General features: G+C 43.1%; 1 protein-coding gene across 1 annotated transcript; it reads left to right on the forward strand.

The window, feature by feature from the left end:
- Positions 1-8088: 8088 nt before the first annotated feature.
- LOC139163555 (porwaprin-b-like) lies at positions 8089-16567 on the forward strand. Its single transcript, XM_070744389.1, has 4 exons — positions 8089-8393; positions 11092-11178; positions 12672-12818; positions 15284-16567. Exons 1-4 carry the CDS (start codon positions 8309-8311, stop codon positions 15307-15309), a joined length of 345 nt encoding a protein of 114 aa, XP_070600490.1. The 5' UTR covers positions 8089-8308; the 3' UTR covers positions 15310-16567.
- The last annotated feature ends 5601 nt before the right edge of the window (positions 16568-22168 follow it).

Below are 22168 nucleotides of genomic sequence, written 5' to 3' on the forward strand. Positions count from 1 at the left end.
CCGAGATGAGAAGAATGTAATATAATCTGCAGCTGGGTCCATGCGAGGGGAGCAGGGGTGGGCAGCAGGCAAGACGGGGTGGCACACAGGTCCACCAGTGGACATTTATTTATTGGATTTGTATGCTGCCCCTCTCCAAAGACTCAGGGCGGCTAACAGCAATGATAAAACAGCGTACAATAATAATCCAATACTAAAAATGATTAAAAACCCATTAATATAAAAAACCAAACATACATACAGACATACCATGCATAAATTGTAAAGGCCTAGGGGGAAAGAGTATCTCAATTCCCCCATGCCTGGCGGCAGAGGTGGGTTTTAAGGAGATTACGAAAGGCAAGGGGGGTGGGGGCAATTCTAATCTCTGGCGGGAGTTGGTTCCAGAGGGCCGGGGCCTCCACAGAGAAGGCTCTTCCCCTGGGTCCCGCCAAGCGGCATTGTTTAGTTGACGGGCCCCGGAGAAGGCCAACTCTGTGGGACCTAACCGGTTGCTGGGATTCGTGCAGCAGAAGGCGGTTTCGGAGATAATCTGCATAACCAACACTTTGAATTGTGACCAGAAACTGATCGGCAACCAATGCAGACTGCAGAGTGTTGGTGTAACATGGGCATACCTTGGGAAGCTATGATTGCTCTCGCAGCTGCATTCTGCACAATTTGAAGTTTCCGAACACTTTTCAAAGGTAGCCCCATGTAGAGAGCGTTACAGTACTCGAGCCTCGAGGTGATGAGGGCATGAGTGACTGTGAGTAGTGACTCCCGGTCCAAATAGGGTCACAATTGGTGCATCAGGCGAACCTGGGCGAATGCCCCCCTCGCCAAAGCTGAAAGATGTTTCTCTAATGTGAGCTGTGGATCAAGGAGGACGCCCAAGTTGCAGACCCTCTCTGAGGGGGTCAATGATTCTCCCCCAGGGTAATGGATGGACAGATGGAATTGTCTTCGGGAGGCAAGACCCACAGCCACTCCGTCTTGTCTGGGTTGAGTTTGAGTTTGTTGACACCCATCCAGGCCCCAACAGCCTTCAGGCACCGGCACATCACTTCCACTGCTTCGCTGACTGGACATGGGGTGGAGATGTATAACTGGGTATTATCAGCATATTGATGATACCTCACCCCATGTCCTTGGATGATCTCACCCAGCAATTTCATGTAGATATTAAATAGCAGGGGGGAGAGGACCGACCCCTGAGGCACCCCACAAGGGAGAGCCCTAGAGGTCGACCTCTGACCCCCCAGTAACACTGACTGCGACCGACTGGAGAGATAGGAGGAGAACCACTGAAGAACAGTGCCTCCCACTCCCAAACCCTCCAGCCGGCGCAGAAGGATACCATGGTCAATGGTATCGAAAGCTGCTTAGAGGTCAAAAAGCACCAGGACAGAGGACAAGCCCCTGTCCCGGGCCCGCCAGAGATCATCCATCAGCACAACCAAAGCTGTTTCTGTGCTGTAGCTGGGCCTGAATCCAGACTGTTGAGGACCTAGATAATCAGCTTCTTCCAAGGACCGCTGGAGTTGGAGCGCCACCACCTTCTCAACAACCTTCCCCATAAAGGGAAGGTTGGAGACTGAACGATAGTTATTGAGCCCGGCTGGGTCCAGGGAAGGCTTCTTGAGGAGGGGGCACACAAGTGCCTCCTTATAAAGGGCCGGAAAGGACCCCCTCCCCAAGGAGGCATTGACAATCTCCTGGACCCAGCTCCGTGTCACCCCTCGACTGGCCGAAACCAACCAAGAGGGACACGGATCCAGTAGACAGGTGGCGGAACTCACAGCTCCAATGGCCTTGTCCACTTCATCAGGTGTCACCAAGTCAAACTCCCCCCAGACAGATGGACAAAGACATTTAGCCCCAGTCACCTCGACTGACTCATTGTCAGTTGACTCTGTCTTACAATTGGAGCCAAGGTCCGCTCGGATCCGAGCAATTTTATTAGCGAAAAACATCTTTGGACCCATTCAATTTTGTCAATAAGTTTTTGTAGGTGAGATCTTTTAAATAAAATTTTAAATAAAAATTTAAATAAAAATTTTAACTTTATTTGTTCCCTTTTCATGCAGCATTCTTTGTATTCATTCTTTGGTTCAACCATACATAGAATTCCTTCCACACCTGGTGAAATCTTGTATCTTCCTGATCTTTCAGCTCCAGGGTCAATGTATCTGCTTCTGCACAGTCCGTCAGTTTTTAAATCAGGTTTCTATCGTTTGGCAGTGCCTCATTTTTCCAAAACTGTGCGATACATATTCTTGTTGCTTTGACTGCCGTTTCTAGTGTTTGGTATCGATGAGGTTTGGGGCTATGCCACAGCTTCTTGGATTTCTCCTGAACTTTCAGATCTTGCCTAATCCAAATCCACCTCTCAGTGCAGCTGAAGCTCCCTGTGTTGTGAAATTTAGGAGTTTCTGTTGGTTCTTCTGATTGCTGCAGGAGAAGAAACGCCAATCAGCCCAGAAAGCCCCTCCCTCACTGCCCCTCTGTTAACTATCCCTAGTTAAGGAGGAACAAGGACAGAAAGATAATAAATAATAACAAGAGAGTTGGAAGGGACCTTGGAGGTCTTCTAGTCCAACCCCCTGCTTAGACAGGAAACCCTACACTACTTCAGACAGATGGTTATCCAACATCTTCTTAAAAACTTCCAATATTGGGGCATTCACAATTTCTGAAGGCAACTTCTGTTCCGCTCATTAATTGTTCTAACTGTCAGGAAATTCCTCCTTAGTTCTAAGTTTGTTTGTTTGTTTGTTTGTTTGTTTACTTACTTACTTACTTACTTACTTACTTACTTACTTACTTACTTACTTACTTACTTACTTACTTACTTACTTACTTATTTATTTGGTGGCTAACAGCAGTGACAAAAACAGAATGTAGAAATCCAATACTAAAACAGCTAAAAACCCTTGTTATAAAACCAATCACACATACAAAAATACCATGCATAAATTGTAGAAGCCTAGGGGGAAAGATTATCTTAATTCCCCCATGCCTGACGGCAGAGGTGGGTTTTCAGGAGCTTACAAAAGGCAAGGAGGGTGGGGGCTATTCTAATCTCTGGGGGGAGTTCGTTCCAGAGGGCCGGGGCTGCCACAGAGAAGGCTCTGGCCTCGCCAACCGACATTGCTTCTCTCCTTGTTTAGTTTCCACCCATTGCTTCCTGTCCTACCCTCAAGTCCTTTGGAGAATAGCTTGACTCCCTCTTCTTTGTGGCAACCCCTGAGATACTGGAAGACTGCTCTCATGTCTCCCCTGGTCCTCCTTTTCATTCAACTAGCCATGTCCAGTTCCTGCAGCCGTTCTTCATATATTTAACCTCCAGTCCCCTCATCCTCTTTGTTGCTCTTGAAGGCGGATAAATGAAGGAGGGACAAGTAATATTGCAAGAAGGTAGGAGAAGCTGCTGGGGGCCTGTCAGTACTGCACACTGCACTGGTTGGGGTTTCAATATATGAACTGACCTGCAATGTGTGTTTGGAGAAAGTAGTGCGCTGTTGCTTTAAGGGCGAGGCTGCAATTAGCTGTATAAAGGGAGACAGATGTGCTGCCCTCTACTGGGTTGTATTGAGCTGTATTCTGTGGCATTGTATTGTATTGTATTGTTGGTTGTTGGCCTATATACAGTGGTACCTCTACTTACGTACGTCTCTACTTAAGAACTTTTCTAGATAAGAACCAGGTGTTCAAGATTTTTTGCCTCTACTTAAGAACCCAAGCTCGGAAAAATTTCCCAGGAAATTTGAGAGCAGCACGAAGGCCCAGCCAGTTTCCTGCCATTCCCCCTGGGTTTCTCTCTCTGGTGCAGTATATGGGAGGCAGACTCGTGCCGGCTGTATGGGAGGCCCGTGCTCCTCCTTGCCACCTCAGAGTCCCTCTTTTATTATTTTAAGTCTTAAAGTTTGGGATTTTTTTGATTCCCCTCCCCTCACTTTCTTCCTTTGGCAGCCACTCTCCTCCTCCTCCTCTTCTTCCTCCTTCTCCTCCTCCCACCCAAATTCCAAGCTTTATTTCTTTCCTAATGGGTTAATGATGATGATGATGATGATGATGATGATGATGATGATGATGATGATGATGATGATGCTGTGGCACAGATGATCCACTGGAACTTGTGCCGGAACTACCATCTACCAGTGGCAAAGAACTGGTGGGATCATAAGCCTGAAAAAGTGGTCGAAAATGAGCAAGCAAAGCTACTGTGGGATTTCCGACTTCCGACTGACCGAATTCTGAAGCATAACACACCAGACATCCTGATTGTGGAGAAAAAGAAAGTATGGATCATCGACATCGCAATCCCAGGAGACAGTAGAATTGAGGAGAAGCAGCTAGAGAAATTAGTGAAATACGAAGATCTAAAAATCGAGCTGCAACAACTTTGGCACAAGCCAGTGAAAGTGGTCCCAGTGGTACTTGGCACGCTGGGCGCAGGGCCAAAGGATCTCAGCGGACATTTGAAAACCATCGGAATTGACAAAATCTCCATCTGTCAATTGCAAAAGGCCGCTTTGCTGGGATCGGCAAACATAATTCGCCGCTACATCACGCAGTCCTAGGTGCTTGGGAAGCGCCCGACTGGTGGGGATGATATACGAAATCCAGCATAATGATCTTGTTTGCTGTGTTTTATTATAATAATAATAATAATAATAATAATAATAATAATAATAATAATAATAATAATTATTATTATTATTATTATTATTATTAATTAGATTTGTATGCCGCCCCTCTCCGAAGACTCGCATTATTACGCATTATTTGCTTTTACATTGATTCCTATGAGGAAAATTGCTTCTACCTACAAACTTTTCTACTTAAGAACCTAGTCACGGAATGAATTAAGTTCTTAAGTAGAGGGACCACTGTATGCTGGTTAGTATTGATAATGCTTGCTATATAGCTGTGTGCTAAGTTGTGCCATCCCTCTAGAGGCTCTCTGGAAGCCAAAAATGCCCTCCCAAAGTGTCTGGGCGAGCCAAAAATCAGCTGGCCGGCACACACATGTATGTTGGAGCTGAGCTAGGGCAACGGTTCGAGTGCCAGCAGATATGGCTCTGCGTGCCACCTGTGTCACCTGTGCCATAGGTTTACCATCCCAGGCCTAGGGCGGTTTTTTTGCTCGAGTGCCAACCTGGGTTGAGTCCAAATTTGCTCCCAGTTGGCCAGGTGTACATTGCAACCGAAATTTTTTGCCCACGTGATCATCAGCCTTTTTATTATATCCTCATGTTTATTGTATTCGATCAGATATTTATAGATGTGATATATTATTTTTTCTGCTGGGCCTGTAAGTAATTTATCTAGCTGCTGAGTTTGATAATTTCTCCATTTCTACACACTGTTATTTTTTTCTATTAAATCCTCCTCAATTGGTATGTTTCCAATATTGCACAAAGACAATTCTCACTGCTGTTATTATATGTGAAATTAGGTAAATTTGACTTTTTAAACACTTTTCAAGATAGACTCAGTAGAAAGAGCTCCGGGTTGTTTTTTTCTGTTTTCATTTCTAATATTTCTTCTAACCAATTATTATTTTTTTCTCCAACAACTCAAGTTTCAAGAGTCTTTACTTCATTGAGCAAGGGGAAGAGTCCAGACCTTACAGAGTCAATTTAACATTTTTCCAAGCACTTGAGGGTAAGAAAGGAAGGACTGGGTGGAAGCCCATCACAGAAAGATCCAAGAATGCGACAATTTGCTGCAACTGATTTACCCTGGCCATCTGCTCACACAACAACTCGTTGCAGGACAATTGTACACAGGAGAACAACTGAAGAGAGGACCAGTGAATTGTGGTGGGCCTTGTCTTGCTTTAGGTTAGAACCCACCAACCCCTCTGGCTGAAAAGTTGGGTTCCCAGCTGAGGTTGGGTGCCTCTCATTTCCTGTTAGTGCAACGAGGGACATATCCCGAGGATTCTACCTTCTGGCTGCCTCCAGGTTTCCTCATCACTTTCACCCCTGGCCTTCATGTTGCAAGGTGGAGATGGAACTGGCTGAGCCCCAGTTGTGACCCATGGCGACATCCAACGGCTTCAGTCACGGTACATGTGTTGCAACCCAGGATCCTATTTGGCAACCCAGGATCCGGGAAGGAGTAACACCTGTCACGGCCTAATGACGATTGATTAGTATGCATGTTTGTTTTGATTAGATTGCTTGGTGGGTTTTATAATGGAGGGTTTTAAAAAAATTGTTTTTAGCATTTAACGTTTGACTTTTTTCACTATTGTGAAGAGGGGTGGCATACAAATCCAATAAATAAATAAATAAATAAATAAAGGAAGGAAGGAAGGAAGGGAGAGAGAGAGAGAGAGAGAAAGAAAGAAAGAAAGAAAGAAAGTTTTGTATCATTGTAACCTGCCCTGAGTCCCACTGGGATTGGGAGGTATAGAAGTCAAATTAATTACTCATTAATTAATTAATGAGTAATAATAATAACAACAGAGTTGGAAGGGACCTTGGAGGTCTTCTAGTCCAACCCCCAGCTTAGACAGGAAACCCTACACTACTTCAGACAGATGGTTCTCCAACATCTTCTTAAAAACTTCCAGTGTTGAGGCATTCACAACTTCTAGTGGCAAGCTGTTCCACTGATCAACTGTTCTGACTGTCAGAAAATTTATCCTTAGTTCTAAGTTGCTTTTCTCCTTGTTTAGTTTCTACCCATTGGTTCTTGTTCTCAGGTGCTTTGGAGAATAGCCTGACTCCCTCTTCTTTGTGGCAACCCCTGAGATACTGGAAGGCTGCTATCCTGTCTCCCCTGGTCCTTCTTTTCATTAAACTCGCCCTGCCCAGTTCTTGCAACAGTTCTTCATATGTTTTAGCCTCTAGTCCCCTAATCATCTTTGTTGCTCTTCTCTGCACTTTTTCTAGAGTCTTAATATCCTTTTTACATCGTTGAATGAATGGATGGATGGATGAGTAACAATCCTCGCTTTGCCCTGCACGAAGCGCAAACCTGATCCCGCTGTATAGAGCACTGGTGAGACCACATTTGGAATAATACTGTGTCCACTTCTGGAGACCTCACCTACAAAAAGATATTGACAAAATTGAACGGGTCCAAAGACGGGCTACAAGAATGGTGGAAGGTCTTAAGCATAAAACGTATCAGGAAAGACTTCATGAACTCCATCTGTAGAGTCTGGAGGACAGAAGGAAAAGGGGGGACATGATCGAAACATTTAAATATATTAAAGAGTTAAATAAGGTCCAGGAGGGAAGTGTTTTTAATAGGAAAGTGAACACAAGAACAAGGGGACACAATCTGAGGTTATTTATTTATTTATTTATTTATTTATTTATTTATTTATTTATTTATTTTTATTTGTCAAACAATTATAGGGTGATAATTTGTACAAATAAAACATTAGATAAGTAATGATACAGACCTCTTAGAAAGGGGGAGAGATCAATTGTAGATAGTCTAAGGCTAAAGGTTTTGGGGTTAGGAGTAAAAACCACAGAATCAGGTAGTGACTTCCAGGCATTGATAACTCTGTTGCTGAAGTCGTATTTTTTGCAGTCAAGTTTGGAGTGGTTGACATTTAGTTTAAATCGATTTCGTGCTCATGTGTTGTTGCGGTTGAAGGTGAAGTAGTTGTTAACAGGTAGGACATTTTGGTATATGATTTTATGAACTATAATTAAGTCAGAACGGAGACAACGGAGTTGTAAGTTGTCTAAACCAAGAATTTCAAGTCCGGCGGAGTCAGGTATTTTGTTGTGAGAAGAGGAGTGAAGGACTCTTCTTGTGAAATATTTCTGGACTCTCTCAATTAATGTCAGATATGCAATGTGGGTTCCATACAGATTTGTATGCCGCCCCTCTCCATAGACTCAGTAGACTCGTAGGTTAGTTGGGGGAAAGATCAAAAGCAACATGAGAAAATATTATTTTACTAAAAGAGTAGTAGATGCTTGGAACAAACTTCCAGCAGACGTGGTTGGTAAATCCACAGTCACTGAATTGAAACATGCCTGGGATAAACATAGATCCCTCCTAAGATAAAATGCAGGAAATAGTATAAGGGCAGACTGGATGGGCCAAGAGGTCTTTTTCTGCCGTCAGTCTTCTATGTTTCTATGGGCCTCCATTGATAAAGATCTCGGTTACCTACCCCACCTATTTGCCCATCAAGGGAAAAGCTAACAATTGGTAGCGTTGAGAAAGATGTCTTGTTAGCTTTCCATTTTTCTTGCGTCTTCAAGAGCCCTTCTCACTTCCTCCAAGCAGGACTTAAATACCCGACCGTCCAGCCCCCAACTCTCATCCCCACTGAACCAGCACCATGAAGGCTGCGCACGGCCTCCTCCTCCTCCTTCTGGGTCTCCTCATCGTCTTGGGGGAGCTGGCCCCTTCTGGGGGAGAAACAGGTAAGGGGGGCACCAGCCCCATACAGCAAATATTGTCAGCCTCAAAGCTGTCTGTTATAACTGGAGTCTTTCCACCTGTTCCGTCCGGATGGTCCTGGAAGTTTCATCTGCTTTTTTTCTGGCAGCTCTGCAGATTAAGGAAGAGCCAGCAGAGAGAGAGGAGGAAATAAACAGAATGAGGGAATTAATGGGCAGGCGAGGGCAAGGGGGGGTTGCATGCAGAAGTTTGATTGAAGCCCATAAAAGAGAATTCAGGATATAAGGATATATACTTAGAACTGTATGACTGTAACTTGTTGCTTGTATCCTAACATTTTTATTAATATTGATTGTTTCTTCATTGCTTATTTTATTTTATTTATTTTATTTATTCATTTGTCCAATACACAAATACATAGGAAGAAAAATAGACATGTAGTAATATATATAAGGGTAAAGTGAACTTAGAGGAGAGGATATATGAAAGGAAGAGAATATATATGATAAGTGAGAGAAAGGAAAGATAATTGGACAGGGGACGAAAGGCACACCAGTGCACTTATGTACACCCCTTAAATATTTGGCCCCTATGACAATCATTAAGTGTTGTAACACATGATTCTTGACAAATGTATCTTTTTCTTTTATGTACATTGAGAGCATCTGCACCAAAGACAAATTCCTTGTGTGTCCAATCCCACTTGGCCAATAAAATTCTATTCTATTCTATTTCTATTTCTATTCTATTTCTATTCTATTTCTATTCTATTTCTATTCTATTTCTATTCTATTTCTATCTATTTCTATTCTATTTCTATTCTATTTCTATTCTATTTCTATTCTATTTCTATTCTATTTCTATTCTATTCTATTCTATTCTATTCTATAAGAACAGCTGCCAGAATTATTAGTTTATCCACTATGGCAGCAGAATTCTCGAGTTTGTCCTTAATGTGTACAGAATTGGTGTATTATAAGCAGTTGTTAAAGGACATAAGAATTACTGTACATGAACCTTTTTACTATGAATAAAGGCCATCTGCAATTAGTATGGCTAATAGTTTAGCCACGAAAACAAGGTCTAAACATACTGATTTGAGATATTTGAATGTGAGAACAATGTGTTCAAAATAAAATGGCCAGAGATCTTCCTATTGGGAATAATAGACACAAAAATAAAGAAAACAGATTATCATACAATCCAACACATTATAACAGCAAGCAGAATATCAATAGCTCAAAACTGGAAAAGGGAGGAGGTACCATCAGACAGAGAAATAATCAAAAAAATATTTGACTGCGCCGAATATGATTCCCTAACACAAAAACTGAAAGATAATAAAGAAACAGAAAATATAACCACATGGGATAAGTTCTATAACTGGATCGAGGAAAGGGAGAAAGAGACAGAAACGAAAGGAAACTGAGTAAAGGAGAACAAACCACAAAGAGATCAGGAATGAAGAAAAAGGAGGAGAAGAACAAGACAAAACAACTTATTTGATTGCTCGCCGATATCCTTTCTATATATTTATTCAATATTAAGGAATATACCAGAAACATAACAACTAGAATTTTAAACATAACACCTAGGAAAGGAAACACTAGATTAATAGATTAAGCAAATTTTAAGAAACAGGACAACGCTGAAAGTATAACCGGAAAAATGAAATATAAATATAACCGCAGGTTGGCGGAGGGGGGGGAGGGAAAAGGGGTGTCCTACGTTTTTTGTTAGTGTTAAATGTGGTTTGTTCGACCTTAATGAAAATAACAACTAGACACATATGATAAGAACACCTTGTCCTGTTCATACTGTTTTGTATTGTTTTTGTATATAGTTTTGTATATATTCAATAAACATTACTTAAAAAAAATAAAATAAAATAAAATAAAATGGTTCAGTTAGAATACTGCATGGCTGAACAGAACATTGCAGACCATTTCCACAAGGCGCAAGGTGCAATTAAACCAAAGAGTGTTGTGAAAACTATGGTTCGAAGATGTATTATATATTGACCTACCCAAAGGGGAGAATGTCCATAACTGTTGGGTTGGCAATAGATTGGCTGCAGGTGTTGCAGACTGCCACAAGAGGGAGTTCATAGCTTATTTCTCTGAGTCACCCTCTCTGTTTCTCTTTGGCTACTGTCTGTTAATGGCTACTCACTGTTAGGTTTGCTCTGCAATTCTCTGCACGCTCTGTATTGTAGTCATGTATTACAGCTAAAATGTGTATAAGCTTTGTTTACTGATTATGACAAGAATAGAATGGAATGGAATGGAATGGAACGGAACGGAACAGACTAGAATAGAATAGAATTTTATTGGCCAAGTGTGATTGGACACACAAGGAATTTGTCTTGGTGCAGATGCTCTCAACATACATAAAAGAAAAAGAGACATTTGTCAAGAATCATGTGGTACAAAATGATTGTCATAGGGGTCAAATAAGCAATGAAGAAACAATCAATATTAATAAAAATCTTAAAAGACAACTGGTAAGAAAGACTATGTACTTGGTAATATTTGGGTTGTTATTCTGACTGGTTATGTGTATGACTGTTTCTCTGAAGATGTTATTTCTCAAAGTAAATTTTAATTCAAGTTAGTGTATCTACGTGTAGCTGAGTACTCATTCACAACTAATCTCAGTCTAAACATTTGTGTGTGTGCACAATCTTGATAAACAAGGATTGCTCTGCTCATACATTAACAGAGACCCTGAAAAGATTGCAGAGAAGAGCAACGAAGACGATGACGGAACTGGAAGCTAAAACAATCGATGAAGACTTTCAGAAACTGGGTATGTCTAGTTTAACGAAAAGAAGGACCAGGGGAGACAGGATAGCAGCCTTCCAATATCTCAGAGGTTGCCACAAAGAAGAGGGAGTCAGGCTATTCTTCAAAGCACCTGAGGGTAGAACAAGAAGCAATGAGTGGAAACTAAACAAGGAGAGAAGCAACTTAGAACTAAGGAGAAATAGCCTGACAGTTAAAACAATTAGCCCGGGGAACAGCTTGCCTCTAGAAGTTGTGAATGCTCCAACACTGGAAAATTTTAAGAAGATGTTGGATAACCATTTGTCTGAAGTGATGTAGGGTTTGCTGCCTGAGCAAGGAGTTGGACTAAAAGACCTCCAAGGTCCCTTCCAACTCTGTTATTCTATTATATTCGACTTTGTAGAGGGGAGCTGGCTGTGGTTGGCTGGCTTGTTTGATTTTTAATTTATTTATGCAATAATTCTTACCACTACTGTGTTGGGACCCAACTTAAGGAGGACAGTTAACCTGACTCTGGTTCGCTCCATGTCTGTTCAAGAAGCCTTCATCGTTCAGCAGTGGGCTGCTTAAAAGAATCGTTACACAATGCCAAATGAGACATTTTCATGTATTGAGCCTTTAACATATATTGTTTGATTAATTTGGCATAATAAAAGCCTTGATAGTGCAGTGGTTAGAGTGCAGTACTGCAAGCTACTTCTGCTGATCACTGGCAGCCAGCAATTTGGCAGATCGAATCTCAGTAGGTTCAAGGTTGACTCAGCCTTCTATCCTTCCCAGGTGGGTCAAATGAGGGCCCAGATTGTTGGGGGCAAATATGCTCACTCCCTGTAAACCACTTAGAGAGGGCTGTAAAAGTACTGTGAAGCAGCACATAAGTCTGAATGCTATTGCTAAATGCAAAGGAAGGAAGGGGAAGGAAGGAAGGAAGGAAGGAAGGAAGGAAGGAAGGAAGGAAGGAAGGAAGGAAGGAAGGAAGGAAGGACCTCAGAAGAGCCTTGTGGGCGCAGTGATTAGAGTGCAGTACTGCATGCTAATTCTGCTGATCACTGTCTGTCAGAAATTTGGCAGATCGATTTTCATTAGGCTCAAGGTTGACTCAGCCTTCCATCCTTCCCAGGTGGGTCAAATGAGGACCCAGATTGTTGGGGGAAAGAGGCTAATTCTGTAAACCACTTACAGAGGGCTGGAAAAGCTCTGTGAAGCAGGATATAAGTCTAAATGTTATTGCCTTTCCTTCCTTCCTTCCTTCCTTCTTTCCTTCTCTCCCTCCTCCCTCCCTCCCTCCTCCCTCCCTCCCTCCCTCCTTCCTTCCTTCCTTCCTTCCTTCCTTCCTTCCTTCCTTCCTTGGTAAAATGAGGGCCCAGATTGTTGGGGGTAATATGCTGACTCCCTGTAAACCACTTAGAGAGGGCTGGGAAGCCCCGTGAAGCAGTAGATAAGTCTAAACGCTATGGCTAATAAGATGGCACAGAACAAAAAACCTACACCCCCCTGTAATGTTTTCCTTTTCAGTGAAGCCTGGGTTGTGTCCCAGGGCCCCTCCAGGTGCCATGACTTCTTGTGTCAAGAAGTGTGAAAGTGACGATGAATGCCCAGGGAAGCAAAAATGTTGCCATGTCGCTTGCAGCATTGAATGCATGGAACCTTGTCCAGGTCCAGGTAAGAGCATTAGGTCTTATGTCACTTTGTAGAGTTTTGTAGACCCCCCACCATGGAGTGGATCCAAGAGGATCTCAATGGAGGTCCGATCCTGGCTTTAAAAGATTGGAGGGGAGGGGTCTTTCTTAACCAGAGAGGTCCTGGTCTTCTTTGCTCCTTTTCCTCCTTGTGTGAAGGGAGGCTCTGTCCTCCCTTTTATTTGATATTTATCTGTTCTGTCCCAGCACCGAGCCCCTCAGAAATCAGAGGTACACCACCAGTTTCATTAACAAAGGATTTTACTATGTACAGAAAGCATTTGCAGTTAAAGTCTTTTCAAAAAGAAACTAAAGTTTATTCATGTCTTCGCCATGCTGCTTATAAAATCTTATCAGCTGGCTAGAGACCCAGAAAGAGATAAACACAGCAATAACAAAATGCAATAAGTAAATCCAATTATTTACACTAAATAATCTAAAATCCTCAGATGTGTTAAAATCTATCATACACATTCAATCAACAGCCATACAGGCATTCATCGGCCAGGGGGCTAGAATCTAATGGCCTCAAGCTTGGCAGCATAAATGAGTCTTAAAACTATTACGGAAGGCGAAAAGGGTGTGGGAAGTATGAATCTTCAGGGGAGAACTGGTTCCAGAGGTTCGGGGTCCCCACAGAGAAGGCTCTTCCCCTAGGCCTAGCCAAGTCACATTGTCTAGTTGACGGAGCCTGGAGGAGGCCCACCCTGTGGGACCTAACCAGCTGCTGGGATTTATGTGGCAGAAGGTGGTCCCGTAGGTAGTCTGGTCTGACGCCATGTAGGCTTTATTATTATTATTATTATTATTATTATTATTATTATTATTATTATTTAGATTTGTATGCCGCCCTCTCCGAGGACTCGGAGCAGCTCACAACAAAAGATAAACAGTACAAATCCAATATTTTAAAAAGAGTTTAAAAACCCTTAACATAAAAACAATCATACATCTCATGCAGAACATACATAAAGTGGAAACGGCCCAAGGGAATCAACTTCCCCATGCCTGACAGCAGAGGTGGGTTTTGAGGAGTTTGCGAAAGTCAAGGAGTGTGGGGAAAATCCTAATCTCCGAGGGGAGTTGATTCCAGAGGGTGGGGGTGCCACAGAGAAGGCTCTTCCCCTGGGTCCCGCCAGATGACATTGTTTCATTGATGGGACCCAGAGAAGACCAACTCTGTGGGACCTAACCAGTCGCTGTGATTCATGCGGCAGAAGGTGGTCCCGGAGATATTCTGGTCCGATGCCATGAAGGGCTTTATAGGTCATAACCAACACTTTGAATTTGTGTCCGGAAACCAGTCAGCAGCCAACACAGTCCATGGAGTGTTGGAGAAACATGGGCGTACCTAGGAAGGCCCGTGACTGCTCGTGCGTCACATTTTGCTCACATGTCCCCACTCTTCCAAGAACATTTTGTTCTAAAACTGGGTCTTTTGTCTGCTCTTCCCTCTTGTGGGAAGGAAGGTCTTGCCTCTCAAGGACAATTCCATCTGTCCATCAATTACCCTGGGGGGAGAATCATTGACCCCCTCAGAGAGGGTCCGCAACTTGGGCTTCCTCCTCGATCCACAGCTCACATTAGAGAAACACCTTTCAGCTGTGGCGAGGGGGGCGTTCGCCCAGGTTTGCCTTGTGCACCAGTTGCGGCCCTATTTGGACCAAGAGTCACTGCTCACAGTCACTCATGCCCTCATCACCTCGAGGTTCGACTACTACTGCAATGCTCTCTACATGGGGCTACCTTTGAAGAGTGTTCGGAAACTTCAGATCGTGCAGAATGCAGCTGCGAGAGCAATCATGAGCTTTCCCAAATATGCCCATGTTACACCAACACTCCACAGTCTGCATTGGTTGCCGATCAATTTCTGGTCACAATTCAAAGTGTTGGCTATGACCTATAAAGCCTTCTCCGGCTCCCGTCAACCATACAATGTCACTTGGTGGGACCCAGAGGAAGCGCCTTCTCTGTGGCAGCCCTGGCCCTCTGGAACTAACTCCCCCAAGAGATTAGAATTGCCCCCACCCTCCTTGCCTTTCGAAAGCTGCTTAAAACCCACCTCTGCCGCCAGGCATGGGGGAATTGAGATGCTCTTTCCCCCTAGGCCTTTACAATTTTATGCATGGTCTGTCTGTATGTTTGGTTTTTATATTAATGGGTTTTTAACTGCTTCTAGTATTGGATTTTGTTATATACTGTTTTATTGCTGTTGTTAGCCACCCCGAGTCTGCGGAGAAGGGAGGCATACAAATCCAATAAATAAATAAATGAATGAATGAATGAATGAATGAATGAATGAATGAATAAATAAATAAATAAATAAATAAATAAATAAATAAATAAAGGTCCCCATCCTGCCATTTATTTGATATTTATTGAGAAGGCTTCAGAAACACCAGCGGTTTCAAAAGATCCCTCAGGCTTGACCCTTGTTTCTTTTCACAGGACTCTTGGATTGCTTTTATGCATAAACTTCGCCTTTCCGAACAGTGACCTGTGCATCAACTTTGACCCGAATTATCTTCTTCTGCAGACACACTCACAAAACACTCCTAGGTGGATTGTTTTCACTGTCGTGAAATTCCTCCTTAATTCCAGATTGCTGGTCTCCTTGATTGGTTTCCAACTCTTTCTCCTTGTCCTTGTTCGATCCTGTTCCCACGCAGCTTGAGGACAAAGGAGGAATCCACGCGCTGATATTTCAAATCAATATTTTTATTTAGAAAGTCTCAATTATACAAGTCAAAGTCATGCATATGAGTTCGGCTTGGCAGTTTCTCAGTGAGAGTCATTAAAATATAACAGTCCTCTCTGCTGACAAAGATCAAAGCTAGTTGCAAATTCCTTCATGAGATAAGGAGTCTCCGGTTTCACAGACTTACTTTTACAGCTTCTCCGCAGATAGGGCACTTTTACTCCAAGTATTTTAGCAGGAAAATAAGAGTTGGCTAGCGTAACCTGGCTGAACCCTCAAACAGCATCTGATCCCATTGCAAAACGTTGAAACTCCACCCTGAATTACCCATATGCCAACCTTAAATACCTATCAGGCGTGGTCAACAATTCCCTAGAGTTACAAACTATAGATTACTTCCTTTTCCCATACAAGTATTCTTGTCTTTTTCTTAGTCTTCTAAAACGGGCATCTAGCAAAGGCTCCTGATCTTCCTCCTCTTCTAAGTCTGACCCTACTGTCATTGGCATATCTGCCACCTCTGGTCGTCCTTCAGGTTCATCCAGGCCTAGTTCTCCCTCACTCTCACTCTCTGTATCAGCTGGCAACCTCACTGGCCTAGGGGGACCAAGATAGCCCTGGCTCATCCTCCTCAGAGTTGGTCAAGGAGCACTCACAACAGTCCTGCTTTCAGGTGCTTTGGAGAATAGGTGGACCTGTCAACCCTGAAACTGGCCTGACTGAAGCCATTTGGGAGCTTCAGTGTTGCCACAGTGGAACCGAGGGATAGGAAAAATGAAATAGCTGCGGTTTTATAGCCAAAACAAAATACTTTCTCCCGGGAACCAAGAACATTCTCACACCTGGTCAGAGAGAGGAGGAGCAAAGTTACCAAGCAACCGGACCGCACCCTGATTGAACCATGTGATTGATTGACTGGGGAAGGAGAACATGTTTTACTTTTAATTAGGTGAAAACTGTGGTGAATCTTCAGAGTCAGTTTTCCACAGAACAGTGTCAATATGATACATCCAATAAAACTATTCTTGGAGGAATTTACCTGCCTTCGAATTTTATTTTATTTGATTATATTTTTATTGGCTGGTATGTATGTTGTTGTTCAATTCGATCTAGTGTTTTTATAGGGGGTTATTTTATTTTGGGTTTATAAAGGGTTTTATAATTATTATTAATATTTGAGTTCTTTTTTACTATTCTATTATTGTATTGTTTGTATTGTTGTAAGCCATCCTGAGTCCTACGGGATTGGGCAGCATAGAAGTCAGATAAATTAAGTTAATTAAGTTAATTAAGTTAATTAAGTTAATTAAGTTAATTAAGTTAATTAAGTTAATTAAGTTAATTATTAAGTTAATTATTAAGCTAATTATTAAGCTAATTATTAAGCTAATTATTAAGCTAATTATTAAGCTAATTATTAAGCTAATTATTAAGCTAATTATTAAGTTAATTAAGTTAATAGGCCGCCCTTCTCCAAATGGACTCAGGGCGGCTTACAAAGATAGAAAAAGCACAATAATAAATACATTTATAAAAATACAATTTTAAACTCCAATATTTAAAAGTCATATCATGCTGGAGAAGGATATAACATTCAACAGACCAAGGCCTGCTGGTAGACCCATGTTTTAGGGCCTTTCAAAAGGCCATGAGGGTGGGGCCCATATGAATCTCCGGGGGAAGTTGGTTCCAGAGGACTGGAGCCACCACAGAGAAGGCTCTTCCCCACAGCCCTGCCAGGTGACATTGCTTGGCTGATAGGATCTGGAGAACAGCAACTCTGTGGGATCTTATCGGTCTCTGGGATGGGTGAGGCAGAAGATGGTCCCGCAAGTAATCTGGTCCTAAGCCATGTAGGGCTTTATAGGTGATAACGAGTGATGGGCGAACCCAACGGTGTTTGAGTTCGGCAGGTTTGGACGAACGTTATGCAAAATTCGGCTGAACCCGACCCGAATGGGAAATCCCACCAAGAGATTCCGGGGGTGGAGCTTTGACGTCACGTATACCAGCAGGTTGCTAAGGACGCTAAGGTGATCACTTCCTGGATTCCATGGAATCCAGGAAGTGATCACCTTGGCATCCTTAGCAACCTCCCGGTGACTTCAAGGCTCCACCCCCGGAATCTCTTAGTGGGAGGGATTCCCCAGCTCCTTCAAAGGGAGGTCTTCATGTAAAAATAAACATTGTTATTTTTACAAAAAAGGATGCCGCAGCGGCGCTGCAAGCAAAGGGAGGTCCTTTCACGTAAAAATAAACATGAACATTGAACATTCTTCAAGGGTAGCCCCATGTAGAGCGCATTGCAGTAATCAAGCCGTGCGGTGATGAGGGCGTGAGAGATTTCATTTGCTATGGGATTATTACTGGGAACCCTGGCAGGACACACACAATATTTACTGTAATCTTATATATGCTTGACAAAAATAGAATCAATTAATCAATCAATAACTCCTCCTTCGAGAGCTGAGGTTGGGTGCTTCCCTTTTCCAGTAAGTACAACGAGGGGCATACCCCGAACATGCTGGCTTTCTGGCTACCCTGCTTGTGACCCGTGGTGGCATCCCATGGCTTCAGTCACGGTACACTTTGTAATTTCAATGTGCAAACATGTGATGCAACCCTGGATCCTATTTTGCAACCCAGGATCCGGGACGGAGTAGCAGCCCCTGCTCTGCCCTGCACGAAGCCCGAATGCAAACACGCTGGGCTTCCGTCAATAAAGATCCCGGTTTACCTGCCCCACCTATTTGCCCACCGAGGGAAAAGCGAACAATTGGTAGTGTTGGGAAAGATCATTTCTCATGCTACTTCAAGAGCCCTTCTCACTTCCTCCAAGCAGCACTTAAATAACCGTCCTTCCAGCCTGACCTGACATTCTCATTGAACCACCACCATGAAGGCTGCACATGGCCTCCTCCTCTATCTGGGTCTCCTCATCCTGTTGGCGGAGGTGCCCCCTTCGAGGGGAGAAATAGGTAAGGGGTGGGGGCACCAGCCCCATACAGCAAATATCATCAATCTCAAAAACGGCTCTTATAACTGGAGTCTTTCCAGTGTTTCTATCCAGATGACCCCAGAGCAGGGGTGGGCTGCTGGGGGTTCACAGGGGTTCATGAGAATCTCTGGCTAAGATTTTGTGCAGTTTGGAGAACCCCCCCCCCTCCCAACTCCCACTCCTAGCTGGCCTTGCTCACCCCACCCCTCCCAGAAATCCCCATGTGCCCCATTTTGGATGGAGGTAAGTGCAGGGCACACATGGGGTTTGGGGGGACAGTGCTGGGATTTTTAAAAAAATACCAATTCTGTGGGTGTAGCTTTGTGGGTGTGGCCAATCAGCTGGACTCGAGAGGCAGAGAATTTATTTTTATTTATTTATTAATTGGACTTATATGCCGCCCCTCTGCGTGGACTCGGGGGCAGCTTACAACATTTTAGTTAAAAACTACAATAAATAAAACATTCTAGGCCAATTAATAGGATAATTTATTTTTTTTTATTTATTAATTGGACTTATATGCTGCCTTTCTCCATGGACTGGGGGCAGCTTACAACATTTTAGTTAAAAAATACAATAAATAAAACATTCTAGGCCAATTAACAGGATAATAACTTTTAAAAATTTCTTAAAACTAAACATTTAAAATAAAAAAGAATGATGGGGTGGGGCCAGGATTGCTACTGGTATGGATAAGGGTGGCGCATCGGTAGCAAAAATTGAGCTGTGTGCGCATCTTTCCATGCACAGAAGCAAAAACCCTGCTGAAATCTTGCATGCGCAGAAGCAAAATCTTGCTGGGGTGCACAGGCCACAGCAAAAGCAAAGCTGCATGCACGGTGTACCAATAGCAGCGGAATCAGGAATCTGCTCCTGAGCAGGGCCAGTCAGAGGTGGCTCTCCAAAGTACCCAAAATTCCCACTACCGGTTCTCCATAACTGCTCAGACCTGCCGAGTGCCACCTCTGCTCGGGGAGAGCAAAAAAAGGGCCGACCAGACGTTCAAGAAGGCTGGAAATGTTTCCGGCCTCCAGAAGGACTCCAGAGTCTATGGAGGCTATTTTCGCCCTCCCAGAGGCTCAAGGAAAGCCTCCAGAGTTCGGGGAGGGCAAAAACGCCCCCTATGGGGCAGGAGGGTGAATAGGCCACACCCACCATGGCCACACCCACCCAGCAGCAACCAGGCAGAGAACCCACTGCAAAATATTTTGAAGCCCACCCCTGTCCTGGAGGCTTCATGTTCATTACCTAACAGCTCTGCAGATTTGATTTGATTTGATTTGATTCGATTCGATTCGATTCGATTTATTAAATTTAAAGGACGCCCAATTCCGGTCGGACTCTGGGCAGCATACAGCAAATATAAACAATATAAACAATTTAAAAATAATTTAAGGAAAAGCCAACAGACAGATGAGCAAATAGAATGAGAGAATCAAAGGGCCAGGCAAGGGAGGTGCGAGGAATCAGGACAATGGGTTAGGTTGCACATAGAAAACCCGTAAACAAGAACTTGAACAACCTACCACTTCAACACTATCTTGGCACTAGATAAACAGCCGTTTAAAGTCCATTATTTTGGCCAGGGGAGTTGGAATTGGGTGGCTGGCTGGTTTGATCTTTCATTTATTTTTGCAGTGATTCTTATCACTGATGTGTTGGGAGCTACCTTGAAGAGGACATTTAACGTGGCCACTGGTTTACTTTGTGTCTGTTCAAGAAGCCTTTGTTGTTCAGTTCTGGACTGCTTAAAAGAATCGTTACACATTGCCAAATGGGACACATTCAGTAGTGGGCTGCTACCGGTGTGGTAGTGGTAGTGCAATTTGCGCATGACTGTTCCAAGGGCAGTCCTATGGGGGCTCCTATTGATGGGCTTCTACGGGTACAGTCAGGTACACAGAACCAGTAGGTCAATTTTGAATTTTTTTCTTTTTATACCCTTCTGGGCTCTGGGTGTGTTTTTCCTATCGCAGTCAATGAGGTTGAATGTGTATAATTTTAGAAGAGCTGTGTGTGTGTGTGTGTACATACACATATATTTATAAAGTAGGTAATTTTTATTTTATTTATTTATTTGTCCAATACACAATGAGGGTTTTAGTGGGTATATATCTATATATGCATAATAAAATACATGATGAAGGTTATAGAGGAGATACTCATAGTAAAATATATCTAAGAAATAATAGAAAAGAAGATAAAGTAATAGAACATATCAATGAAAGAATAGAAGAAGAGATATAGGAATGGAAGAAAGGTATAGGAGATATAGGAGAGCAATAGGACAGGGGACGGAAGGTACTCTAGTGCACTAGTACTCGCCCCTTACTGACCTCTTAGGAATCTGGATAGGTCAACCGTAGATAATCTAAGGGTAAAGTGTTGGGGGTTTGGGGATGACACTATGGAGTCCAGTAATGAGTTCCACGCTTCAACAACTCGGTTACTGAAGTCATATTTTTTACAGTCAAGTTTGGAGCGGTTAATATTAAGTTTAAATCTGTTGTGTGCTCTTGTGTTGTTGTGGTTGAAGCTGAAGTAGTCGCCGACAGGCAGGACGTTGCAGCATATGATCTTGTGGGCAATACTTAGAACTTGTTTAAGGCGTCTTAGTTCTAAACTTTCTAGGCCCAGGATTGAAAGTCTAGTCTCATAGGGTATTCTATTTCGAGTGGAGGAGTGAAGGGCTCTTCTGGTGAAGTATCTTTGGACATTTAATAAATATACATTTATAATGTATATTTTTGCCTGTGTGCAATATGTACACATATGTCATACATACATAGAATTAAAGAGTATATAGAGAGGGAAAATGTCTCTCTTTGAGGCGAGGAGAGTCCAGGCACCCTAACCGGAACCCTTGACGCGAGTGACATCCAGTTGGCCACCTTTAAGCCAGTCTCAAGACCTTTAAGCCACCCCCGGTCACATGGCCAGCAAGCCACACCCACAAAATAAGAGGAAATAATAGGAAAGTGAACATAAGAACAAGGGGACACAATCTGAAGTTAGTTGGGGGAAAGATCAAAAGCAACATGAGAAAATATTATTTGACTGAAAGAGTAGTAGATGCTTGGAACAAACTTCCAGCAGACGTGGTTGGTAAATCCACAGTAACTGAATGTAAACATGCCTGGGAGAAACATAGATCCATCCTAAGATAAAATACAGGAAATAGTATAAGGGCAGACTAGATGGACCAGGAGGTCTTTTTCTGCCATCAGTCTTCTAGGTTTCTATGTTTCTAAGACACACCCACAAAGTGGTAGTAAAAAAAATTGCAGCCCTTCACTGGGCACCGCCATCTTTTTTCATAATTTTTGCTTCATGCGCATGAGCAGAAGCAAAAACATGCTGGGGGTGTGCATTCATAGTGCGTACATGCAGGAGACACAACCAAAGCTGCATGCACAGTGCACCAATAACAGCGGTACTATCAATCCGTCCCTGAAGACATTCATGTACAGTGGTACCTCAAGATACGAACCCCTCGTCTTACGAACAACTCGTGATACGAACCCGGGGTTCAGAAAAAATTTGCCTCTTCTTACAAACTTTTTTTGAGTTACGAACCGGCATTCGGAGACTGCTAGGAAGCCGCGCGGCTGTTTTAAAAGGTGACAGCCGGGAGGCG

Source organism: Erythrolamprus reginae, chromosome 3 (assembly GCF_031021105.1).
Source record: "Erythrolamprus reginae isolate rEryReg1 chromosome 3, rEryReg1.hap1, whole genome shotgun sequence".
Taxonomy (NCBI): Eukaryota; Metazoa; Chordata; class Lepidosauria; order Squamata; family Dipsadidae; genus Erythrolamprus; species Erythrolamprus reginae.

What these genes read in the sequence shown, in the direction of transcription:
- LOC139163555 (XM_070744389.1), top strand. Translation starts at nt 8,309, where the DNA reads ATGAAGGCTGCGCACGGCCTCCTCCTCCTCCTTCTGGGTCTCCTCATC. An exon ending in CCCTTCTGGGGGAGAAACAG is followed by an intron (nt 8,394 to 11,091) that starts GTAAGGGGGGCA and finishes ATACATTAACAG; the next exon opens with AGACCCTGAAAAGATTGCAG. An exon ending in GGAACCTTGTCCAGGTCCAG is followed by an intron (nt 12,819 to 15,283) that starts GTAAGAGCATTA and finishes TTCTTTTCACAG; the next exon opens with GACTCTTGGATTGCTTTTAT.